General features: G+C 40.1%; 5 protein-coding genes across 5 annotated transcripts in view; 2 read left to right on the top strand and 3 right to left on the bottom strand.

The window, feature by feature from the left end:
* LOC109466107 (patatin-like phospholipase domain-containing protein 7) overlaps positions 1 to 8,007 on the bottom strand; it is a 28,185-nt gene extending 20,178 nt beyond the window's left edge. Inside the window, exons 1-13 of the mRNA XM_019763735.1 lie at positions 7,930 to 8,007; positions 6,491 to 6,572; positions 5,681 to 5,763; positions 5,359 to 5,388; positions 5,157 to 5,183; positions 3,945 to 4,039; positions 3,566 to 3,706; positions 3,040 to 3,139; positions 2,853 to 2,912; positions 2,486 to 2,566; positions 2,253 to 2,314; positions 2,076 to 2,142; positions 1,676 to 1,756 (exon numbers count right to left, since the gene is read on the bottom strand). Coding sequence (XP_019619294.1) covers positions 1,676 to 1,756; positions 2,076 to 2,142; positions 2,253 to 2,314; positions 2,486 to 2,566; positions 2,853 to 2,912; positions 3,040 to 3,139; positions 3,566 to 3,706; positions 3,945 to 4,039; positions 5,157 to 5,183; positions 5,359 to 5,388; positions 5,681 to 5,763; positions 6,491 to 6,572; positions 7,930 to 8,007 — 987 coding nt within the window. The remainder of the gene's footprint in view (positions 1 to 1,675; positions 1,757 to 2,075; positions 2,143 to 2,252; positions 2,315 to 2,485; positions 2,567 to 2,852; positions 2,913 to 3,039; positions 3,140 to 3,565; positions 3,707 to 3,944; positions 4,040 to 5,156; positions 5,184 to 5,358; positions 5,389 to 5,680; positions 5,764 to 6,490; positions 6,573 to 7,929) is intronic.
* A 1,253-nt stretch (positions 8,008 to 9,260) lies between these two features.
* Positions 9,261 to 15,120, top strand: LOC109465910 (MCM domain-containing protein 2-like). Its single transcript, XM_019763396.1, has 13 exons — positions 9,261 to 9,554; positions 9,859 to 9,950; positions 10,243 to 10,401; positions 10,730 to 10,953; positions 11,205 to 11,363; positions 11,785 to 11,891; positions 12,062 to 12,230; positions 12,457 to 12,593; positions 12,854 to 12,991; positions 13,200 to 13,388; positions 13,761 to 13,930; positions 14,479 to 14,635; positions 15,028 to 15,120. Exons 1-13 carry the CDS (start codon positions 9,261 to 9,263, stop codon positions 15,118 to 15,120), a joined length of 2,088 nt encoding a protein of 695 aa, XP_019618955.1.
* Positions 15,121 to 15,466: 346 nt separating this feature from the next.
* LOC109465945 (desert hedgehog protein B-like) lies at positions 15,467 to 17,123 on the bottom strand. Its single transcript, XM_019763433.1, has 2 exons — positions 16,768 to 17,123; positions 15,467 to 16,477 (listed from the first exon to the last, which is right to left on the bottom strand). The coding sequence occupies exons 1-2, from the start codon at positions 17,110 to 17,112 to the stop codon at positions 16,160 to 16,162; spliced, it is 663 nt and encodes a 220-aa protein (XP_019618992.1). The 5' UTR covers positions 17,113 to 17,123; the 3' UTR covers positions 15,467 to 16,159.
* A 317-nt stretch (positions 17,124 to 17,440) lies between these two features.
* Positions 17,441 to 21,374, bottom strand: LOC109465909 (immune-associated nucleotide-binding protein 11-like). The gene is made up of 3 exons (XM_019763395.1): positions 21,316 to 21,374; positions 20,168 to 20,320; positions 17,441 to 17,797 (listed from the first exon to the last, which is right to left on the bottom strand). Exons 1-3 carry the CDS (start codon positions 21,316 to 21,318, stop codon positions 17,441 to 17,443), a joined length of 513 nt encoding a protein of 170 aa, XP_019618954.1. The 5' UTR covers positions 21,319 to 21,374.
* Positions 21,375 to 21,736: 362 nt separating this feature from the next.
* On the top strand, positions 21,737 to 23,389 carry LOC109465944 (GTPase IMAP family member 4-like). Its single transcript, XM_019763432.1, has 2 exons — positions 21,737 to 21,771; positions 21,973 to 23,389. Exons 1-2 carry the CDS (start codon positions 21,763 to 21,765, stop codon positions 22,780 to 22,782), a joined length of 819 nt encoding a protein of 272 aa, XP_019618991.1. The 5' UTR covers positions 21,737 to 21,762; the 3' UTR covers positions 22,783 to 23,389.
* Positions 23,390 to 23,683: the final 294 nt, after the last annotated feature.

Genomic DNA, 23,683 nt, shown 5'->3' with positions numbered 1-23,683 from the left:
GTCAATAGTTCCAAAACAGTGCCGTTTTTGGAACTATTAACAGACAGGACGGTCCTGTCAGCAGTGCAATATTTCTTATCTAGGCATCTTGTTTTTAGGGTCCTTCTTGTTTTTTTTCGCCCTCTCGCATTAGATTTAGGGTCTCCAAAGGACGTCATCCATAAAATTTACTTGGTGTGGCCTTACTGGAAAAACAACGTTCAAGAAATTCTTACTGTGTTGAAAGTGTCACGACAGCGCCGCAAAATATAATAAGAGAAGATGTTATAAAGGAAAGAATCAGAACAGGGTGACTACTGCTGTTTTGTTAATTTGTCTTTATGACAAATAGAAGACTTGTTTCTTGTGTTCTTTGTGTCCTAACATTTGTACTTCTGCAGTTAGTATATTCCAAATCTAGGCATCTCGTTTTTCGGCCCTTCGTGTTTTTATTGCGCGCTTGCCTTAAATTTAAGGTAATTAGATTTAAGGTCTCCAGTGGACGTCATCCATAGCAATTACTTGGTGTGGCCGTAGAAAATAACCTGACATATGTCCAACCTATCCTCCCCCTGCTGAAGTTATAGTACAATCCCTCAATGTAACGTCATTTGATCCCATCCCATTATGGGGTTCCCCGCTATATCCAGCTGTCGGCTGTCTCCAAGCAGATGTAGGTGGGGGATTTCTAAACACAAAAGGTCCTATTACGGGGACATAACGACCTCCACGACTCTCATCTTTGAACTCAATCTTGGAGACCACGACAGTAATATACCTATCAAATTTCATTAACTTCCATCCACACATACAAAAGTTATCCTGCTCACAAGAAAAATTAACAAAATGCCCCCTGTAGTCACAACGAAACCCCCCACGAAGCTCAGTAACGAACTTAACCTTGGTCCCGACAATAGTAAGCACCACACCAAGAATTATAATCAACATTTTACAAATACTTGAGTTATCTTGCTAACAAGCCACAAACACAAAAGGTGCACTAACGTGACGCACGGACCCCCCACGAAGCCAAAACTTGTACTTGACTTCGGCCTTAACAGCGGTAATCTGCCTGACAAAAATCATGGACGTCGAATCATGCCTTCCAGAGTTATATCGCAAAATCTGCAGTTCCCCACACTCCGGCGAGACAATTTCATAGTCCTTCTGACGAAGACAATAAACTCCAGTTATGAACAGAGACAAGTTGTCAGAGCCAACTCAGGCCCCAAGGAACACAGCTGAGGAGTTACCCAAAATGTCCAGGAAAAGTTAAGTTGTATTATAAGAACCCTATTTTCCAAAAATAAGAACTGTTAGGTAACCATCATTTAGTCAGGGTTTTGAACAGTGCAGAACAGTTTCAACAAGATTTGCAACACACAACTGACAAAGTTTTAAGTCTGGTTTTATGTATGGTTAGACTGACAACCTTAATACCAAAACATGTTTCTGTGCACTAAACCTCAAACCCTCAAACATGTTCTGTGAATCATGTCACTGCTGTCACCTGTGTCTGGCTGTACCTCCTATCTATCTTACGGACTAGCTCAGAACTCAGGCCTAGGTAGTTGTACAAGGCCATGAAAGACACTCGCTGCAGACGAAGCATTATCACCTGGATGACATTTGGGGGAAGCAATCAGTTAAAATATTTCTAAACGCTTTGCCTAAGTACAGTGAGCATCATGGATACCTTGTTCATAAGTTGTGTGGTGAGACCCAGGTAGTTGTGAAGAGCCATGAAAGTTACCCGCTGCAATCGCACCATGATGATCTAACAACAACACATCATACAAACAGCAGAAACAAAATATTCAACAACAGACTGGTAAGCATTGGCATAACAAAGACTTTAATAATACTTAGTTACAAATTCTAGATATACAGTAAGTGTAACAATGACCATTATAGTCTCTTCAATATACATTGTAACACAAGTATAGTACTTTTACTAAGTTGATGAACATTAGAGTCAAGTCAATTTTGACATTCTAAAAAAAGGATTGTCTAGCTTGCAATAACACAATTATCACATTTGGAAGGACTAAAAAAACAACTTGGAAGAGCTGAGAAGTTCAAATCAAGGGCCATACCTGCACCACTCTGACCAGAGATTCTGGGTACTTCTTGAAAACAGTTTGTAATGCATTAGCTGGTAGCCTGAGGAGTCAAGAAAATACACTGTTGTTAGACTGGGTATGAAGGGTTTTTTTACAAGAATGTAAAATGACATATTTCAGCCTTAATACTTTCATCTCCTTGTCACTGACCTGAGAATGGTACTCTTTTCCATTGCTCTGCATGACACAGTTTTGTATGGTGCTGGGTAGCCCTATGGGTGTCAGAAAAAACATTGTCACTTAAACATCAACTCTACACATCCTATTCTGTCTTTATATTTCAATATCTAAAAACAGACAAGATCTAGTAAAGGTACTTTTTTTTGTAAAATTTCATAATGTGTATGATGTATTTTGCTATTCATAATGGTAATGTTACTTACTGTGATGACATCAAGAATGCTGAGCAGACTGTGCACACTGTCTCCTGCAAGCACCTCCTTCATCTGCATTTCTGTGCCATCCTGCAAGGTGGAGCCATTGAGCAGAGGCTAAAGCGCTTGCATTTGTTTGCCATGTTGAAAACTGTAACTTAAAGCTCTATTTACATGTTAATATCTACATATATTTGTTGCTATAAACTCCTCTACATTTCCCTGTAACTAAGTATAGATTAGTTGTATTGTAGTGTAATGTAGATTTGAAAGAAAGCTACCAGTACTAATAGCACATATTGCGAAGTACAGGTAATATCAGTATAGGACTGAAAACAAAATTTTGGTACACAAATGTCTATCGTTAAGTTCTCACCTTTTCTGTGATGTAAACAGTCAGCTTGCCTTGTACCACCACAAAGATGCTGTCATCTGGCTGTTTAGACAGAATATAGGCAACATAGCATCAAATCTTTTCCCATATCATGAATAAAAACAATGACACCTTTTTGACTTGAGGAAATCACTCGTGTCAGAATGATACATTGCACAACAAAAGTTACCTGTCCGACTTTGAAGAGCATGTCCCCCTCATTGATACTGATAGTCTCCATGTGGCGACACAACTCCAGAAACATGGGCTTCTCAAAGTGACCAAACACCCTGGGAACAACAACATGCACACTTCATTCCAATGCCGTGTACATAATGAAAAATCATACTTTTGCCAATCACAAACATCAGATGTGATTCTTTATTGACACAACAAAAAAAAGTACAGAGACTTTTGTATGGTCTTCTACAACTAAAGATCTAACAAAGCTAAATACATGTGTGGATAACGTTATCTTACATACAGATCAAGCTCATCAGCACCCTTGATAATGGAGGTAATGTTACGGTGAAATACAGTAAATGTTCTATATTTATATGTGCAATTTAGAATGTTTTGTTGTATAGGCTGGCCCCCTTAAAAGCTTGTTATAATTTCTGAACTGCAATATTTCTTTTATTGTGCTATGAATTGTCAGTGGATTGGCGACATCAAGACTTTTATCAAACAAACAAATAAACAGATGTAGAACTGACCTGACAGAGTTGAGCATGTACATGACCTCTGGAGGCAGGTGGCTCTCCCCACTCTCTGTCAGATCTGCCTCCAGCAGGGCAGGCGGAGGTTCCTTCAGCTGAACACCTGGTTTGGACCCCTCCTTACGCAGACGCAGGATCCTGTAGAATGGACATTGTGGGGTACATAACTCACACTCACCTTTATTACATAATACAACACAATACAACAGAGTCAATGCCTTACAGTTTATGTGCCCTACATGTAAATATGGGGCTCACCAAACAAGAATGATACCAATTCTTCCCAGTTACCCCAGTTAAGGCCACAAAAGCTGCTTGGGTGGTATGTAAATGGTCATAAAATTGACAATCTATTTCTAGGAAGCAAACATCTTACTTCTTGACAAGCTGGACAAACTTCTGTCGCTTCTTTATCCTTGTCCGTGAAGAGGACCCTTGGACCACGACGGTGTTACTCACACTGGACTTCACCTGTAAAAAAAACATGGAAAACAATGAACTACAAGTTAGGCAGTCACTAACTTATTCTAGTAGTACCCTCTATACAACCTCGTAAGTAAGAAAAAGACTGTATCAATGAAAATCTGACAATCATCCACAAAGTGGCAGCAGGAAAGTTGACAGTTTGCAATCTAAAATGTGTGGATGCATGGAATGATGCCCACATCAACATCATGTCAGTAAAGATTACACCTGAGTATTGAACCTTTTTCTGTGACTATCATGCATAGCAATACAGCCAGTGTCATTCTATTTAAATATGATACTATTCATACTAATAGTGTTGCTTCGGAGAACTAGTTTGTGATCTGTGTGGGTGACTGTTATATTAGTGGCAGCAATTCCATGCATTGTAACAGTATTGCCCTAATGGTGTACACCATTTGTACATGTACATGTACATGTACCAATGGATTTAGGCACATTTTCTTGTTTCACGAAAAATCATGACCTATAATCATAAAATAGAATTAATCTACCATCATGTCCGATATATTTACAGTTTATTACAGTAGTAACAAAACAAAATTTATGATCTTATTATGATGTAGGGAATCTACTACTAGGTGTTAGATGCTACTATACAACCCACTCATGTAATAATTCTAGCAGTATACATATTAAATTAAAATTTGATAATTGCAAACATGGTAAAGACAACTACTTTGGGGCATTCAAAATGTGCAGGTGAGTGAGGAACACAACAAGCTTAGGTCTCATTTACTCATACATGTATATTGGACTCAAATTAGGTTCAAGATTGGTTGTCCTACTAACTTTAGGCTGAAACATATTTCAGACAACAAAAACCAGACAAAAAAGTATGCGTCTAGATTGTCCTATCCTTTTATGTGTCCTTTTTATTCATTGTTATTTGCTTTGATGGACAATAATACAGGATATACTATTTTGACATCCTACAAATATCAACCAGTTGAAATGTCAATATATCAGATAGTCCACGACAACCACTTGATTTAATTTGAGCCTTGCAGACTTTACAAAATACAACTAAGGGTGGGTGCATTATACAATCTTCAGTCAAGTTCAAACAAAAACTCAGGCAAATGAAGGGAAGCTGGATTACAGCACTGGGGTCGTCAGTTTCCTGTGTCTGTAGGGGAAGACGTTCCATAAATCGGATCTTCAGGATGGAAATAGGGCAGGGAAAATGGAAATATGTCATGTAAATCTGGTAAATGATAGGTATAGGTACTACGGCTACACTAATATGCTATCATGTCATGACAAATAAAGAAGTGAAAAAGAAAAGGAAAGAAGGAGAATACGGTTTCTTGTGGAGTGCGCCATGTGGAAAGCTGATGGTAGGGATGAGGGAAAATCTGTTAGTACAAGGGATGTGAAAATTTGTGAAATGCAATGGAACAAAATAAAATAAAGAAAACAAATCATTGAAAGAATGCAAAACCAAGCTATCATAGATTGTATGCTCAAAATTAGTGGCTTTTCATTTTCAGAAAATTATGTACTATATGCAAATACACAAATTCAGACTCTAGTACTGATATGGAAAGAAGTTGGTCACTTATCAAACAGGAATTTTGGCATATGGTTAAAAAAATGGAGCTCATGTGACTGAGGATCACTCACCTTCCGCATGACTTTTCTACCATAAAACATGATCTTATCCCTTTTACGGAAGCGGTATTTCACTGGGGGAGGGTGGCCAATGACTGCAAATAAAGAAAAAACATGTTAATAGAAGTCAGTCTGTAACTTGAATGCTGGGCAACAGCCAAATGACGTCAGCCTGCTCCTGCCACTTACAGTAAATCAAAATCATTTCTGTCAACATTTCGTGTTGAAACACCAAGTCACTAAATAATGAATGTCATGAAAAGCCAAAAATGCGTGGATCCAAATGCACAGATTTCTAGTGATCTGTGATTACTGTCCAAGCAGAGGTTTGGTGGGGAAGATTTTGACCTTTTTATCACCTATGCCTCATTTTGTGTGGCTACTCTCCACAACTGCTACAACCATGGTTGGGCATACAATAGAAAGGTGTCAGCCTTCCCCCACTAACCTCTGCTTGGAGAGTAATCTCTAATGCCCAGTGGGGACTAGTACAGTCCTGTCATGGTCGGCTGGCTAAGCAGTAAAATGCTTACATCACCACTTTGCACCTATTAGATAGTAATTAGTGGACATCAAAGAACATGGATCGACTCCATAAACAGCTGAGCATGAGTTGCAAATTGTAATTTATGTGGCCAGCTACATGTAACTCTGGCCAATTTATACTATAGTATTCTACCAGTAACACACAGAGTCTGTTAGAGACTAGAATTATAGGTTTGTTAGTGTCTATGAAATTATGATGGTTTCATAAACACTAACGAACACAATAGCGTAGAGAAGAGACGTCCTCAGCCAAGAAGGAACTGCAGGAATCCTTACCTTTTGTCTTGACCTTCTTCAGACACATGAACAACCCGGTAACAATCCCACAAACCACCAGGCTTACAAGGATGATGATCGTCTGAGGGAAAAATATTAGAAGAATGTTGTTGTTTTTATTGTTTTTCTCAATCCTTTGTGACACAATCTCTGCCATATTTTTGCACACATAGCATTTATCCATCCAGTCTAGTTTTAACCTCAAAGGCAAGGGGCTATAGGGGATCCTACAGTACACATACAAGGGAAATGTCACATGTGTCATGTACAAATGTATATCCAGTATATCAGTATCACCGTATCAGTCACATATGGTATCGATCGAGCCTTTTTCGTCACTACGTATACCCGCTATTATTGTATCTAGTAGCAAAAGTACCGAAGTAACGGGCCCCTTTCTCAGCACTCGGTATACAGAGGTGAGGCGGCTTCCGTCCTAGATCTCCAGTGCCGAAGTTACGTCAACACTTGGTGCCCAGTGTCGGCGGCTTCAGTACTGGAAACTCTAAATCGGCAAATCAAACCTTGTCTTTAGAAATGGTATCGAGATGCCGCCTTTGAACTCTAACACTTATATTTTCGAGATCGTACCGCCCGGGAAGCAAATTATAATCGGGGCGACAAGGTGGTCGGCAGGACAATACTGCAAGGCTCAGATCCTCACATTTTTACAGACGTAGACTTGGCCTACGATACTGTACTGTACGCCGCGCGGCCGACGTAAGCACCAGAGGCCCAGTGCCGAAATGGTTTGAGAACTCGGCTCCCAGCGCCAAGAGTCACCGAGCACTGGAACGATCCAGTGAGGAACCCGTTACTTAGGGACTTCAGCACTTGCTATCCAGTGGTGAACGGCCTCCGAGCACTGGTAGCGAGTGCCGAGTGGAATAAGCGCTCGCTATCCAGTGGTGAACGGCCTCCGAGCTCTGGCAAACGAGTGCTGAGTGGAAGTTAGCACCAGAAAACGAGTGCCGAGTCAAGATTCAGCTCTGGAATTCCAGTCCTGACGGTGTTTCAGCACTGGAACAAAGCCGTTTCTGCACCAGAATTCCAGTGCGGAGCTTTCTTCCGAACAGGGCCCCGAGTGTCGACGCCACTTTCCCCGTGAGTTCGGCACTGGGCGGCCAGTGAGGAACCCGTTACTTCGGTACCCTTGCTATCTAGTATATATGTGCTTTAAAAGCAAAACTTGTTTCTTCAGCTGTAATTGCAAACAGTACAAATTCTAGCGTGGTAAATCTGGTCACATCCTTTACTATGATGACCTCATTTTAGAAGAATCACGTATTTTTCATGCATAATTTGCAGGATTTAGGTGAAGGTCGAAAAGGGGACACGTATTTTATCGTCTTTTCTGCAAGTTCTCGACACTACGTACATCACCCAAAGCGATACATAGGTTCTTTGAAGCATCAAGGATTAAACAAAGGGAGTCTTACCCATGGAACGTCCACGAAGAAGTAAAGTAAAGACTCTGAAGAAGAAAGCGCTGGAAGACCTCCCTGTTCGGCCGCCATTTTGAATGTTTTGACTATTTGGACGAGCTCAATGACAATACTGGAGGGGGGGCAGCTGTGTTTATTCCCAGGAGAGCTTTTGAAATCTATCCTGCGTACATAAAAATTGATAAGGAGGAATTTACTGGAACTCAATATATTCAAAAGATAATTTATATAATATATATCGTGCGTAAGATTGCTCTGCATTTTATAAGATATTGTGGTAATATTTGAAATCCCCCTATAAGAATAATGATTAATAGTAGGTTCGGAATATATTCAGACAAGATAACTTTGTCAATGTTGACAGCGTATCTTTTTCTCCTCTTCATCAGGAAGCTCTGTAGTCTTACTGTTGAACAAGTTTTGCTCAGAATTTGCTGTTCGTTCTTTTTCAAAAGCAGTGAAACTCTGACGTTGGCGAAGAAGTCGTTTGGAGCACCATAAAATGTCATTTTAATGACGTCATACGACACGCCCCTTTTGGCGGGAAGTTAAAGCACTAACAGCCAGCTGGAGCAGAGGTAACGTCGGTAACGTTAACGTTTGTTTTCGGTGATTTTTAGCTAAAGTTACACATAAATTGATTGTATGTTTTAGGTGGTACTTTGTAGGTTACAAAACACACACTGCAGGAACAGATTAGCATTTGAATGCCACTGGGTAAATGGGAAAATGAGTTTTGTATAGATCAGATGTCACTTGATTCCCCCAGGGACATTAAATGGTGACAATGATAACATTACCCCCAGCCCAGCAACAATCTCGATCTCTAGTGATCTATCAAGCTTTCTACTGATTTATTTATAGATGGAGTCTATTTTATATTTGCTTTAATGATAAAGAAAGTGTACCTGACAAATAATGATTCCCCTATTGAAAAATGCCTTTAAAAAGTCCAGTGTCACTGATCATGAGTGTTTGCTGTTGTTGATTTTAGTGTGCCCAGCATTTAGATGTTCGGTATTCAATCAAAGAAAGATTAGATAAGGCTCTTGTTATTTATTCATGAAATTTTACAGTACAATTTGTATTTATATGTCATTATTATGAAGATCATAATCCAATTTCTTTGATTACAGTTTCCACAATTCTTCATCTACATGTAACCGTTAACAACTTTTAGTAGTTTTTACATCTTAATCATCAAACTTGGACATGGTAAATTTCCTTATTATGAATTGACAATTATTCGGTGAGAAAAAAGATTAAAAATACTAAAACATAAACACTAATTCACACACTTCTCCACCTTTAATAGCTTTTTCAGAATGCAGACCTCCCTAGAAGAGTCAGCCGTTGAGTACCTGGACAGAACAGGAGCTCTACAGAAACTCCTCCAGGACTGTAGAGCTCGAGCTGAGATAGAGAGTACCCAGGACAAGCCCAGCGCAGTGTTCCGTTTTATCCTGACTGTGGACCCTGTAGATCTGGTCAACTTTGACTCCACTCTGGGAAACCTGGTCCTCCATTACCCCCTGGATGCTGGGAGAATCTTCCAAGATGTTGTGTACTTTTCTATAAAGGCGTTGGACTTGATTCCACAGGTGGAGTCTCGCAATCAGGTATATTAAACGGGAAATTATTAGATTATTGATTAGTTTATTGACTAGCAGCTTGTCTCCAGGCACATTTTTCTTTTATTCTTTATAATTATGAATTAAATATAAGCTACAAAATGGCTCATTGTCTGTTCATGAAAAAATGAACATCTAGTACAGTTACATTTCATTAATGATTTATTAACTGAATTGTTAACTCTATTGTAGCTAGAGGCACACCAACATCTTAGATGTATCACATGACTAATCTACAAATACATGTATAATAAGATGCCTTTTTGATGACCCCTTTTAATTTCTTACCCAGATCCTGGTCCACCTTTCCATCCCAACCCTTCCCTCCCTCCCATCCTACTCACTCAACCTCACCGACTTGTCTTGTCAGGCAGTGCAGCAGAGGTAGCAGTAGCTGGATTCAAAATTTTGTCAAAAGTTCCAGTTACCACATGTGTTTTATTGTCAAAGCATCTCTCTTCTATTATGGTTTTGTGCTTAGACATTATAAATGTTGACTTGAGTTGTACCTAGAGTAAAGTTTTGCATAGATCATATGATCATATGAAGGATGTAAGAATGTTTTGATGATTATAATTTCTTAGGGAGAAGAAAATTAACTTCACTAAATACATAATGTTGCTTGGTTGAATCCATGAGAGAACTTCACTGTCACGATGGATTTTTACCATTGCAGGTACTTCCAGTTTGAAGGCATAGTGAGTTCCATGACCAATGTGATACAGTACACCCAAAGTGCGCGGTACCAGTGCCCAGAGTCAGGATGTGTGGGTTCAGAACCTTACACCTACATCAGACTGCACACAGCAGGGGCCAGCGAGTCCAGGACTATCAGGTAGGGGTGGTCAGCAGAGGCATAGGCTTGGAGTCAGTTAGAAAGATTCTCTGTCATTTGTACAGTGCAATTTAATGCACTCCTAATTGATCCTTACACCAGACAAATGCAGAGGATTCATGTATTGCAACCTTTACTCTTCAAATAGATTGATACATAGAGTCTGACATTTTAAAGCCTTTTATACCTTTTCTAGATTTGTAGGTCATTTAGACTCCAAAAAGCACAGGACTGCATGTGTGCTTTCCAGAATGTTGTCACATGTAACAGAAAACATTGCAGGAGGAACTAGGGCCTAGAAACTAACTTCTGTGCTGATCCTCTTTAGACCAGACTTTCAGTGCCATTACTGTGGAAACACTCTAGAGGAGGACATCTCATGTCGAATCTTGGCAGACAAGAGGGTTGTGAAGATGCTGGACCCTGCTGCGATGTCTGGTCTCTCCTGGTCTCCTGATGATACAGCAGGCAGGAGACACCAGGCTGTTACTGTGTTCCTCAGGGAGGAACTGGTACAGGGGATACAGATGGGAGGGTGCTACACTGTGGTAGGTGAGTGCAAAAATATTTTGGAGTAAACAATTTTGCATTTAGCTATGTAGATTTATTGCTTCAGTCCAAAGTGTTTACTTTGCAGAATTCATTGTGTCATCTGATGATAAAATTAGACATTTTCATGGCACCATTCAAACATGGCTTAAAAGCCAAAAGCAAGGTTGAACCATATCAACAATCATCTACAATATATTGTACAAATGGCATTTTAGAAAAATCAATCTCAGTTGCTGTCATACTATTTGCAGGTATCCCTACAATAGACAGATACAGGGGAGATATCACCATGTCTATCGAGGCAAATTCTGTAGTTAAACAAGCTGTCCAGCCATCTTCGACTTTAGTCCTCCCTGATAGTGTGGCAAGGCTGTACCAGGACAGACTGGGCTCTCCTTACAGCTTTGCAGGTATGAAATAAACATTTATTGACTTCCTTTGTATCAGAGTAGTGCTACATTTAGAACCAGAGACAAAGATGGTAGAGTTAGTGTGTGTGATTCAGCACCAAGGACAGGGATGGCAGAGTTAGTGTGTGTCATTCAGCACTAAGGACAGGGATGGCAGAGTTAGCGTGTGTCATTCAGCACTAAGGACAGGGATGGTAGAGTTAGTATGTGTCATTCAGCACCAGGGACAGGGAAGGTAGAGTTAGTATGTGTCATTCAGCACCAAGGACAGGGAAGGTAGAGTTAGTATGTGTCATTCAGCACCATGGACAGGGAAGGTAGAGTTAGTATGTGTCATTCAGCACCAGGGACAGGGATGGTAGAGTTAGTATGTATCATTCAGCACCAAGGAGAGGTATAAATTTGTCTTTCTTATTTTCAGCCAGCCTGGCCTTTGCATTTGCATCATCAGTGAGCCCTCCAGGCACCTACCACAAGCTAAAAATGAGCATGCTGCTAAGCCTGGTGTCAACACATTCTAATGACAAGGTTGTACATACTTCATTTTCTTTTAATTTATTAGACTTATATTTCCCATTCCAATTTAGCAAGCAGAGTCAGAGTTGGATGCCTGAAGAATACTATTCAATGCTGTGCTTGCACTTCCTTATATCCTGAAGTAAAGATAACTTATTATGGTCCGTTATAATTCTGCACAGGTTAAAGAGGAGAAAGACAGTGGAGGTCTCCATGTGATGGCAGTAGGTAGTGACACCCTGGTGCTGTCCAGACTGCTGACCTACTGTGCTGCCATGTCCACACAATGTGTACACCACACTGCAGACAAGCACCTCTTTGCTAAGGTTACTAAAGACACCCATGGCACTGGTAGGTTTCAAAACTATGACCTTAAACTTACCATAACTTAATTGTTTCAGAGTTGGAGAGAGTTTTTTTATTGGTCAGTCACTTTATGCTAAAGATCATCAGAGAAATTTGTAAAGCTTTACAAAGTCATATACATTATATATTGACAGAGCCCATAGTGGCACTGAACAACATACAACATGCAAAAAACCTAGCCTTTTCACTCAGATGTTGAATCTCTCTGTAGGGACTTGCAGCATCGATGCAGGCTCCCTCCTCCTGAGCCATGGAGGCTGCTGTTTCCTAGGAGACCTGGGACAGGTGAAGAGAGATGTCCAGTCTAGTCTGCAGGGGGTCATGGAGAAGGAAGCTGTCACTGTGCAGGTCTTTTGTTTTCTTTTGGTATCTGCTTGCAATCAACATGCCATTTGCCAGTTTTCAGTCTGAGAAGATTATGTTAATACATTGTGCCAAAAAAAATCCACAGTTACACATGTTATGTTTTTGCAAAGGTTTTCAAAATCTTATCATGCCAGCATCAGCTATACAGTTCATGATATATATTATGTAATACACTGATAATCTTTCTTCCAGATGAAAAACCATGCAGACCAGTCTTATCAGATAGTCTAATTTGTTTTCAGATACCCAAGAAGTATGGCGACAGTGGAGTACTCCAGAGTTTAGAACTGCCCATCAGGTGTAGCATTTGGGCCTACACAGACCCAAACAGCTGCAAGAAGCCAGCTGCAGCTGCAGCTGCAGACCTCTTCCTCCAACAGGTGATGTCTGTGACTGTAATTCTTAGCCTTTACACCACATGACAAAAGTAATAAGTTAAACTTAAAAGACAAATGGTATAGAAGTTTGCTTCAACTTCAATGCATTTAAGGAAAACCAACCCTGGGATGCTACTAGTAGACATTATAAAATTAATGTATATTGAAGTCTTTTGAAGATTCTTATTTTGTTGTCTTGTGAACCATGTAGGAACTAGGCAACATTTCCAAGACCCTGGCTGACTGCTTCAGTCTGGTGTGCTACACTGACAGTACCAGTGAGGCAGGGGACATGTATGCAGAGAGCCTGCTGGTGGAGGACATTCTGAACTGTGCAACGCTTGAGGAAGAAGACCTGGAGAATGTTGGTGAGCTTCTTAGTGCAAAGGACATCAAACAGGTAAATCAAAACAAATCTCTCTCTCTCTCTCTTTCACTGTGTTCTGCATCTCCAATGAGTCGTGCAGTTACTGGTAGTTGAAAATTGAACACTGTTTGTATAATGCCTTAGTTTATGCTTTCACCAAGACCCATGTGTCAAGTTAGATTGAGTCTGATGACAGAAACATTGATACTTTTTACTTTTACAGTTTTAATACTTGTACAGAACATGCACTGAACATGAGTTCAGTTCTAGATCTGTCTCATTTTTTATGATTATTTCTATGGGTAAAAAGCTTGCACACCTGTAGTGGTTATGTGTAAGGGCTTATATACGATGTGATTTAGTATATAACAAATGTAAACCATGGACTTTTCCTTGAACCTGTAGTTTCTCCAGGTTGCGTGCTGCCTGCAGCCCCAGCTGACCCCCACGGCTGAGTACCTGATCCAGGGGTACTTTGTCTCCTCACGCAGACTGAGGTCCAACAGCATCCAGAGCTGCCCCTTCCCTCCCACAGCTCTCAGAACTATCACTGCTGTAGCTGGGGCTCATGCAAAGTAAGGAAAGAGATTAATTGGTTCTATGGTGTTTGTTAAGGCCACAGCAAGTAATCTTTATGTCTTATATATAAGTCTTGACTTCAGAACGCACATTAATTTTAGCCTGATTTGGGGGGATTTTGAAAGTGGTAAACATGCTGAAAATGGGCAAAGATGTCTGTTGCCATGCCCGAACGTGGATGGCAGATAAATATGTCATCCATAAAATTTACTTGCTGTGGCCTAGTGTTGTCTTTTGTAGCATGATATTGTGATGGTGAAAGGAATGAGCTTGTTTCTTTGTGGCAGTGCCGTCATTAGCAAAGAAAAGTAAGTAATAGGTAAAAAAAGGTAGAAAAGAAAAGAAGAAAGCTGATAATGGTAGAAATCAAAGGAAAACTTGCAAAATGTTATTCTCTTCACTTGACAGAATTATGATCAATACTAATCACACTAAGTTTTTTTTTTTCATGATTGATACTGTCCTTTGTATCCATAAGATACATTGAGATGTGCTGGGCAGTCCATCTTTATTTCAATGGTATTGTGATCTATGTAAAATGCAGACTGAGCCTGAGAACCTATGTAGCAGAGGAGGATGCTCTGATGTCCATCTACCTGTTTGAGGAATCTGTGACTTCTAGATATGGATACTCCATCCTAGGGGTACAGCCCACTCCTCATTTTAGACATGGCAACATCGCACAGTACCTGGGAAAGGAAGTAAGTCAACTTTTCCTATAAAAGTGGTCATCCATTGTTAAACTGGTCGGTCCTTTCGTCAGCATTGGTGAGATCTAAATCAACTATTAGTAAATGTCTTGGAGCATTTTGTATCACAAAGCTTAATAATAGACAAAAGTCATTGCAAATCCTTGTTGGGGGATTTGATTCTATAGAAATCAGATTTTAGAAGTTCCCTTGCAGCTTCCTTTTGAACTGCACATAATGATTGCTGAATTGGCAGAAATTTGAACTCTCTTTGTACTAATCTAATGTGATTTGTTGTTAGATCCTGTCCTATGACTGTGGGAGAAGTGGGCATACCTATGATATTGATGATGATACCTGTTATTTACCATCATTTACCCATCCCACTGTTATCTTGTCTGCAGAATGACACACAGATGGAACACTTCCACCTGCAGCTGCTGAGGCTGATCTCCAGTCATGCTCAGGACCTCACCATCAAGCAGCCAGAGGAGTGAGGTGGAAGTCCCAGAGCAATTCATTAGAATATGGTTCAGATTTAGACTGCCTGTCATCGTGTATATCATTTGTCTGGAAATGTCTGATTTAATACACTGTCAGGTTTCAAAGGCACTTAAAAGTGTTACATAATTCTTACGACATAAGTTGGACAGGAACTTGGAGTTGGAATTTAAATTATTTTCAATGTTTGAATTTTTTCCAGTTTATCCTACATGTACATGTAGCTGTGACATTTTTCCTGTTACGTACTGAGATGTTACTACAATTTGTGCAATAGAGCTATTTCCCACAGGCCTTTTCTCATACAGATTTAATCAAATTTAAACACAATACACACAAAGATAAAATCATACAAGGCAGTTTATTCTAGCTTCAAAAATGTCTTCCATTACATGTACAAATGTATCACTTATCAGCTGGTCAGTGTGGTAAGGTTCAGATTTTACATTTGTATCTCTAAGCGTATTACAGCATCTGAAGTTTCTAAAATGAACTTTAACTTGAATGTATCATTTACCTAGTACATTTTTCTCTAGTACATGCACTAATTATTTTGAATAATAGTTAGTATCTACATTTTGCACAGCCTAGGAATGCATCACTTCAAAACCAGCAATATTCTGTTAAGAACAGTTAAACAATTCCATTGTTTGTAGATCTCATCTAGTATCATCTGGTGGACAATCATAACCTCCAATGAATAGATATTTCTGAATATAAATTTCAAGCTAGGTTAAAAATCTGAGATAAATGATTTTGCCCATTTTTTTAGCATTACAATACTAAGTTAAAGTTGAAGGATTGTTCAAAGATGTAGAATCAAGATCAAGAACTTTATAAAGTCCCAGTGGTACAATTTAGCTGTAACATTATTTTCGGGTACAGACTTGAATAAGGTAGCATTTGAATTATACATCATTTGTAAAGATGCTGAAAGCAACATGCAATCTTCAAACACCAAAACCTTTTCCCTTTTATACTACAGTAACATTAATTGTAGTGATGAGGATGGCATGTATAACACAATCATCCTGTCTAGACCCAGGCCATGTAGCGATCGTGGAGCCAGCCCAGCCAGGTAGGCATGCCCTTCTCCCCCTGTGGCTGCCCTATCTTACCCGCCATCTCGGGAGCGAAGCGGTACAGGACTCGGAGGGGCCACAGCAGCCCGTGGGCCACGGCAGGCGGGAACATCTCCGTGTAGGTGGAAACGCAGACGCCGTCCACCACGAGGGACCCTCCCAGGGTGTGGGGGCAGTACAGGCCTCGCTTCAGCTCGGTCTTGACCTCCGTGACCTCTTCGGGATGAGGGGTTTGGTCTGGTCCATCCACCACGTGCACCACATCCCCAACCTTTCCAAAGAAATCAAATCAAATCAAGGTGGTTTAAATACATAATTTATATATACCTCCTTGTAAGTGAAATGGCAGTCATGTACATGACATTGTACATATATACGATTCACTGAATTGCATTGACTTTCACACATCACACTGACTGATACAAATGTTATAAAACATTGAAAAGATATTATAGTTATATACATAAGACCATTAGGATTAATTATGATAAGATTTCTAATTACATATAATTTAAGACAATGTATGGATTAAAATCAAGATTTTGAAATTCTTCCACTGACCTTCACCTGGCGAGCGGTGACCAGTACGCCGGTCTTCAGGGCGTCCGTCCCCACGTAGAGGTAGTGTCCCTCCGACAGGTGCAGGGTCTTCCCGCCGGTGGTCGTCATGGAGACGAAAGGAGCGATGACGTCCTCGGAGGCGTGGCTGAAGAAGTACACGGTGTCCAGGCTGGCAGGTGTGGTATCGTTGTCAGGAATGGAGAGGACCTTGGTGCCAAGCTGCAGACTTGCCATCTTCTCAGGATGCTTTCCATCGATCAGAATGGTAGATGTGGCAGGGAAGCAAGCGCCTGCAGCACTGGTGATCTCAGGGATCCTGTATGCTACGTTGTCTGCATTCCTCATGACGTCCCGAACGCGTTTGACGAGCTGATCACGCTGTTCATTTGCTGCATTATCTCTTAGCTTGTTGTTGAATCGGACATACCTGAAAGATGCCCAAGTTGATATTAAAATGTAGACTTATGTGAGAGAGAGGATAGTCTTCTTCGCCATTATTATTTGTTCCTGTACTGTAATTTTCCTAATATCACTGATAATATGATTTAGATGATTCTTTATCATTTTGTTATCTGGAACAATTTTATGTCGTTTCGAAGCTACATAATCCCAAAGAATTTTTTTCTTTTGTCTCATTGTTTTATTTTTCTATGCAGACAGATACTCGCTGCACCTACCGTTGCTTCACTTTCTGTAGAACATCTTTGAAATATGGTGGCTGTGAGTCAATGTATTGATTGAAATGGTTGAGTTGCTCATCCTCTTTTGCTTCGTCGAATTTATCCCCATGCGTGAAGATGACAATGCCATACTTAAACAAGTCATCTCCAAACAGGGTTTTCAGGTGGCCGATTGAGGTCTCCTCCTCCTTGGTGAACTTTTGACCAAATGGTATCACCAGGAGAACGGCGTTGACACCATTTGGGCACAGCTGACGGCATTTGGAGATTTCTTCAAGGGTCGTATCCCCCTTGGCATCTGTGTCCATCACACCCGGGGTGTCAATGACGTGGAAACGGATGTCATTGATCTATGGAGAACATCATAAGCTATTAGGCCCAAAATTACATGTATGTACACCACATACTCCCAGTCCCAACAGCTTTTGACAAAATAAAAATGATTAACTTAACACTTCCAGGAAATTTAACTTTGAAGCTCCGATGCAGTACCGTACATAGCCGCCAGGAGGCCCATTATCGAACAAAGTTTGTCTTTGCTGCCCCTACGCATACCCTTGATATCATGAACAACCATTCAAAGCTTTTTGAGTTATGTTGAACACAAACAAAAACTCAGACGAACACAATCCGCTGCAGCAATGTGGGAACATGACAGGTGAACCATTTTGGAACTTGACATTTGTCATATTATTGACATTTGACATATTACTCACCCCTACCATATATCTTTAAGACCTATTCACAGCTTCTTGAGTTATTCTGTACACATACAAACAATGCATAAAAAGCCCACTGCAGTACTGTTGGAAAATGCCAGATGAACCAATTTTGAAATTAACCTTTGTTTCCACAATCACTTACTTATATATCAAAATATCCATAGCTTCTTGGGTTATGCTGAATATGAATGCAAATATACTTGTCTTGATGTCTGTATAATCTTAACAAAGAGCAACATTTTTTTCTCATATTCAATCTAAATTGCAATTGTCTGGAATCTTGCTAGGGTCGACGTCTTTCTGTATTGCGGACCATCGTGGTCACGTGTTTCAAAGGACTTTTTAGGACAAGTATAAAAAAAAAGCTTTGCAACGTAAACTTTATCAGAAAACTATCGAATTTCAGCTAAAGCCATCCTGTTGTGACGTCTAAACCAACTGTGATGGGTTTTGTTACTATCTACCTCATCTGTATGAAATTCTAAAGATTTATGAAGCCTGCGTGACCCTACGATGATACTGATGTGATCAATGGCGCGACGTACAATATAAGCAACATTCCTGGTCATGTTCACACTAAAAAACAATAGTTCCACGATCTAATACCTTCGCCAAATGATGTTAACCCTTGCGGGTGACGAATTAATTATACAATTTTAATAATTGATTTTGTAAATAAGCACCTCATTTGCATGGATTATATCAGTTGATCATATTCTCCAGCCAATGACATCCTTATCTTAACAAACAGGATATCATAGCACTGCCTCATAAATTATGCAAATGAGGTCATGATTTAAATACATTATGTTTATTGATGTTCACCTTCACTTAACTTCCAAATGTGGCAAGTATGAATTCCCAGCAGTTACAACTATGAAATTATAAACATTTGCCATTAAGTATGCAAATTAGGTCCTCATTTACATAACATATATCCTCAGATGTTTTTTCTCGTTCTCAAGTAGATGTCAGAAGTGTTTCATAGTTCTATCATCGAACAAAGCAGATTTATAGAATTTCCTCATTAATTATGCAAATTAGCTCCTGATTTGCATAATTGTCATCTGATTATGTCAAGCATCACTTCAACTACCTACATACCAAAAATCACGACAATCCGTCAACCGGTTCTTGAGTTATCCTCCTTCGAAAATTTTTCAACAAATGCTCCTGCAGTTCTAGAGCAAGCCGCTAGGGGACCCAAACTCATGTCACTTCTTCCCTATCCCAAGAGCTATCTGCCATCCAAAATTCGTGACCCTAGCATGTCCAGATCACGAGATATCAAAACCGGAAGTTCTGCTGCAGTACCTAGGAAAGCCGCCAGGGGGGCCAAAATCTAATCGTTTCTATGTCTCATGAAGACCTACCCACCTACCAAGTTTCATTTCAATCCCTCCACTGCTTCTCGAGTTATCTTGCTAAACCACAAACACACACACACACACACACACACACAAACGCTACTGAAAACATAACCTTCTTGGCGAAGGTAAAAAGCTAAACTAGAGTGAAGCCCTACCCTTTAAATGCAGTCAAAGCTTACATATACATTGAACCAGCTTTTGTTTTCAAGGCGCCAGATCATGTTGCAGGTTGACCTACAAAATGGAGATTTATCTCAAACTTTGAAGCCCCGCTGCAATACTTGAAAAAGTCGCTAGGAGGCCCATTATTGAACTTGACCTGCATCTTTCCTGTCCCTACCTAACCACTAAATATCATTAACAACCATCCGCGTTTCCTCGAGTTATGTTGTACACAAACAAAAACCCCAATATACTAGTACACAACTCTCTGCAGCAACGTAGGAACATGATAGAATAACTATATTAAAACTTGAACATTGTTTCTATAACCGCTGCTCGCCTATATATTTGGTAGGCGAGCAGCGGTTATAGAAACAAAGTTCAAGTTTTAATATAGTTGCGGCGGCAGCTGGCTACATTACACCAAACGACTTAACCTTAACTGTGCATTGCAGTCCAGACTTACCCTTGCTGACTCTTTCATGGAGTGCTTTGTCGTTGATGATCCCAGTGGAGAGTATGCAAAGGCCTTGTTTTGGCCATATCGGCCCAGGATGCAGTTACCCAGGCGGCTCTTACCATGGCCAGTCTTCCCGACCATCACAATAGTGAGTTCAGACTATAATACAAACAAAACAAGATCTCATACCTCCATGAAATATTTAGAGGTTTTGTATTTTTTATTTGTCTCATTGATTATAGATTTCTGAAATAAGGTTGCAATTAGCATATTCTATTTTGATCTATTGTTTTCTGAAGTCAAATTTCATATATTTTACATGTTTAAGTCCTATCCTTTGGCGATGTTTTATTTCAACATTTCATCAACGATTATTCAAATTACATCCACATTAACATAATATATGAATAGTTATGTTAACCTTTGACTAACTCACATGTACCAAATATGAAATTCCCATCATTTACCACTAAGGAATCTTAGCATTATTATGCAAATTTGGCCATTATTTTCATAATTACCCACCAAGGAGGTTTAAAATCAATTGAATTTTAAACCTCCTTGGTCCTATTATATGAAACAATGGAATTACAGGGTTTCCTCAATAATTTTGCTAATTTGGTTCTAATTTACATAATTTGCACGTTATTTTGCATTTAAACTTTGTTTAAGCTACCAACATACAAAAATTATGAAAATATGTTGTTCCTTTCTGGGCGTCTCTACTTGGAAATTCGGAAACTTAGACGGACCAAATGGAGTGATCTAGGTTATGACTGACGGTCTGCTGGACCAAGACAATTGTACAACAGTTTTATTAGTAATTCAATGTATAGGTTCGAACATTTATTTTCAGAAGAGTGGTACCGGTCCGTTTTTCACGGGCCTTCTTTGGTCCGCCCGTGATCATGAAAAGATACTCCTTTAATATGAAATGGTTGAGGTAATGAGAAGGAGATTTACCATGACATGTATTCCCCACTCTTAAAACTGTAACTCGATTTTTTGTTATTGTACTTGAATGGGCAGTTTCGGAGAAACAGATCTAGAATGCCTTACAATTTCAAGTCTAAGAAAGGTTCCACAAAGACAAGATCAAAGTGTCGTATTCGAAAGTTATCATCTTTAGTGAATATAGCCAGTACAAGACTTACCATGCTGATGACCTTTTAATTACCCCAACAGGTCTTCATACATCTGGCGTAGTTTGGTGATCTTTATACTAAGACATCACATGATTATCGATTCTGAGTGTTGTTGAAATGGTCGAGACCAATTGTGCATATTAGAGGGATGGAGTTGAATATTGGAAAGGGATGATCCTTCGACATGTCAACAATGGGTATTATGTCTTGCACATAGATAATTGCGTAGCCACAATGTCTCTACATACCCATTGAGCTGTCGTTGCTTGTGTTTTTTTTTAATTCAAAGTAGTAACCTGTACCTGCTTTTGCAGTGGGCCATACTCTCTACTTCACCTTTGAGCGTTGATTAAAAATTGCCACGTCTTCATAATGTCTGTTTGAGTCACGAGTTAGAACAAAGGTCTTCCTGCTCTCCGTGAAGCTACGGTACCACTCAGCTGTTGGACTACCAAAATGGCGAAGGTTTGTTTGATTTTTGCAGCATTCAATGCGAGGCTCAGTAGGACTTTTTTTATCTGTTGAATCTGCTGATTTATGTCTTACACATACTTATCCATTCATACTTACCAGCATTAATATAGCTTTAAGCCAGAAAGAGACTTTCTAACATGCTGTTGACCCTGTCATTCAATGAACTGATATGAATGGTTTGTTTCTCGACAGGCGGAATCAACTAAGAAGACTACCACCTTGCTGTTGTTCGGGAAGACAGGAAGCGGCAGGAGTGCCACCGGGAACTCAATCTTGGGCCGGAAGGCGTTTGCTGTATCGCCCATGTTCAACACGACTACGAAATACCAGATAGAGACCTGTGAGCGAGACGGGAGGAACCTGAAGGTTGTCGACACTCCCGACATAACGGAAAGCCATGACCACCTCCCCGACAAGGATCCCGACCGGGAAGTCGCTAAGTGGCTGGTGGAGACCAAGGATGGCATCAATGCGATCCTCCTTATCCACAAATTCGGCGTGCGCTTCACCGACCAGCAGAAAACCCTCTTAGGAGCGTTGGTGAAATACTTTGGGAAGGACGTCTACGAACACTGCATAGTGGTCCTCACACACGGAGATCAAGCGGAGGAGGCCATGAAAGACGGATCTCTGACGTCCATCGAGGAATACGTGTCCGAAGAGTGGGGTGGTCTACCCAAGCTGATGGAAAAAGTCGACAACCGGCACGTCGTCTTCAACAACCGCGCCGAAGACGAAGACGAGAAGAAGAAACAAGTGGAACGCCTGATGGACCGTGTGGATGAGGTACGAGGCCAAAGTCCATACAAAAGCCCCTACTGCAGCGGTATCGCCGACTCACCTCCGACCACAGCCGACCCGGGGAGTGATGCAGCTGATGCTACCAACAAAAGCTCCGCCGATCCCAAATCTCTTTTTGAGGAACAGGTCGACAAAGTCCAGAAAGCACTCAAACCTTGGTATTCAAAGCTTCCGTCTTTTTCGTTTGGCAAAAAAGACTAATTTCGAGTCTAACGCAAACAGCAGAAATAGTTGTTGCATGAGATCTGACTGTGATTATTTCAATATTTTCACCACCAGTTGGTAAATACACGTAGAATGACCAACATACATGTATCAAAGACACTGGTATTGATTTTGATTGTTTAGAAAAAGCTATATCAGATAAGGATATAGGGAGAGAAATCTGTACTCGCTTGAGATAGATAGATCATCATAAGGGTTAGGGGTGCTGATACAAGTGTTCCTGTCATTGCAAGACTTTTACAAGTGGTTTGATGGAAGCGTGCGTAGTTCATTTGTTTTGTTTACGTCTATGTGTTTATCAAACACGTGTTTGGACGACTACAATATAATACTAGCATTATACTCTAGATCTGTGGCATGTAGGTGTTTACTAGTATCCAAATAGCATGGAGTATCAATATTAAAACAACAGAGACCAGTTTTACCAAGGTCAAAAGCATCATAAAAGAATGGTTAACCAAACGACCTTGTAGTTAGATCGATGGTGAACTTATAGTAGACATTAAAGAATTGTACAACTGGGTAATAACATTTTCATGCTTCCGGCCTCTGATATCTTCAGCTAATAAATGGCCAAATGAAATCGGTGTTTTTGTCATCTTTTATGGTGCAAAAACTCTACTGTACAAGATCTACATTTGGTTTCAGCTTGCTGCAATAATGGACAACATCGACAGGTGAATGAACTCATTTACAGTCATGACTTAACTTATTTATGGTTTGCATGTAAATAGGCCATATTTTCATTTCATTAACAAAGCTAATTAGTATAAGGGGGTGTAAGTCGGTTTAATGCAAGGGAGGTAGCCATGGTAGCGATCCAGACAAAAGAAGGACCAAAACTCTCAATTAACAATCCTCACTCAACTTTTTAAAA

This window comes from Branchiostoma belcheri, unplaced genomic scaffold (genome assembly GCF_001625305.1).
Source record: "Branchiostoma belcheri isolate BF01 breed outbred unplaced genomic scaffold, Haploidv18h27 scaffold16, whole genome shotgun sequence".
Taxonomy (NCBI): Eukaryota; Metazoa; Chordata; class Leptocardii; order Amphioxiformes; family Branchiostomatidae; genus Branchiostoma; species Branchiostoma belcheri.
The sequence above is the reverse complement of the archived record's forward strand: the minus strand, read 5'-3'. Positions and strand labels throughout refer to the sequence as shown.

Bases quoted from the DNA above. Each gene is read 5' to 3' on its own strand.
- LOC109465910 (XM_019763396.1), top strand. From the start codon at position 9,261: ATGCAGACCTCCCTAGAAGAGTCAGCCGTTGAGTACCTGGACAGAACA. The intron at 10,954-11,204 runs GTGAGTGCAAAA...TACTATTTGCAG, and splicing joins AGGGTGCTACACTGTGGTAG to GTATCCCTACAATAGACAGA. The intron at 14,636-15,027 runs GTAAGTCAACTT...TCTTGTCTGCAG, and splicing joins CACAGTACCTGGGAAAGGAA to AATGACACACAGATGGAACA.
- LOC109465945 (XM_019763433.1), bottom strand. From the start codon at position 17,112: ATGAGGAATGCAGACAACGTAGCATACAGGATCCCTGAGATCACCAGT. The intron at 16,478-16,767 runs GTCAGTGGAAGA...TTCTTTGGAAAG, and splicing joins TCACCGCTCGCCAGGTGAAG to GTTGGGGATGTGGTGCACGT.
- LOC109465909 (XM_019763395.1), bottom strand. The intron at 17,798-20,167 runs GTAAGTCTGGAC...TGTTCTCCATAG, and splicing joins CCATGAAAGAGTCAGCAAGG to ATCAATGACATCCGTTTCCA.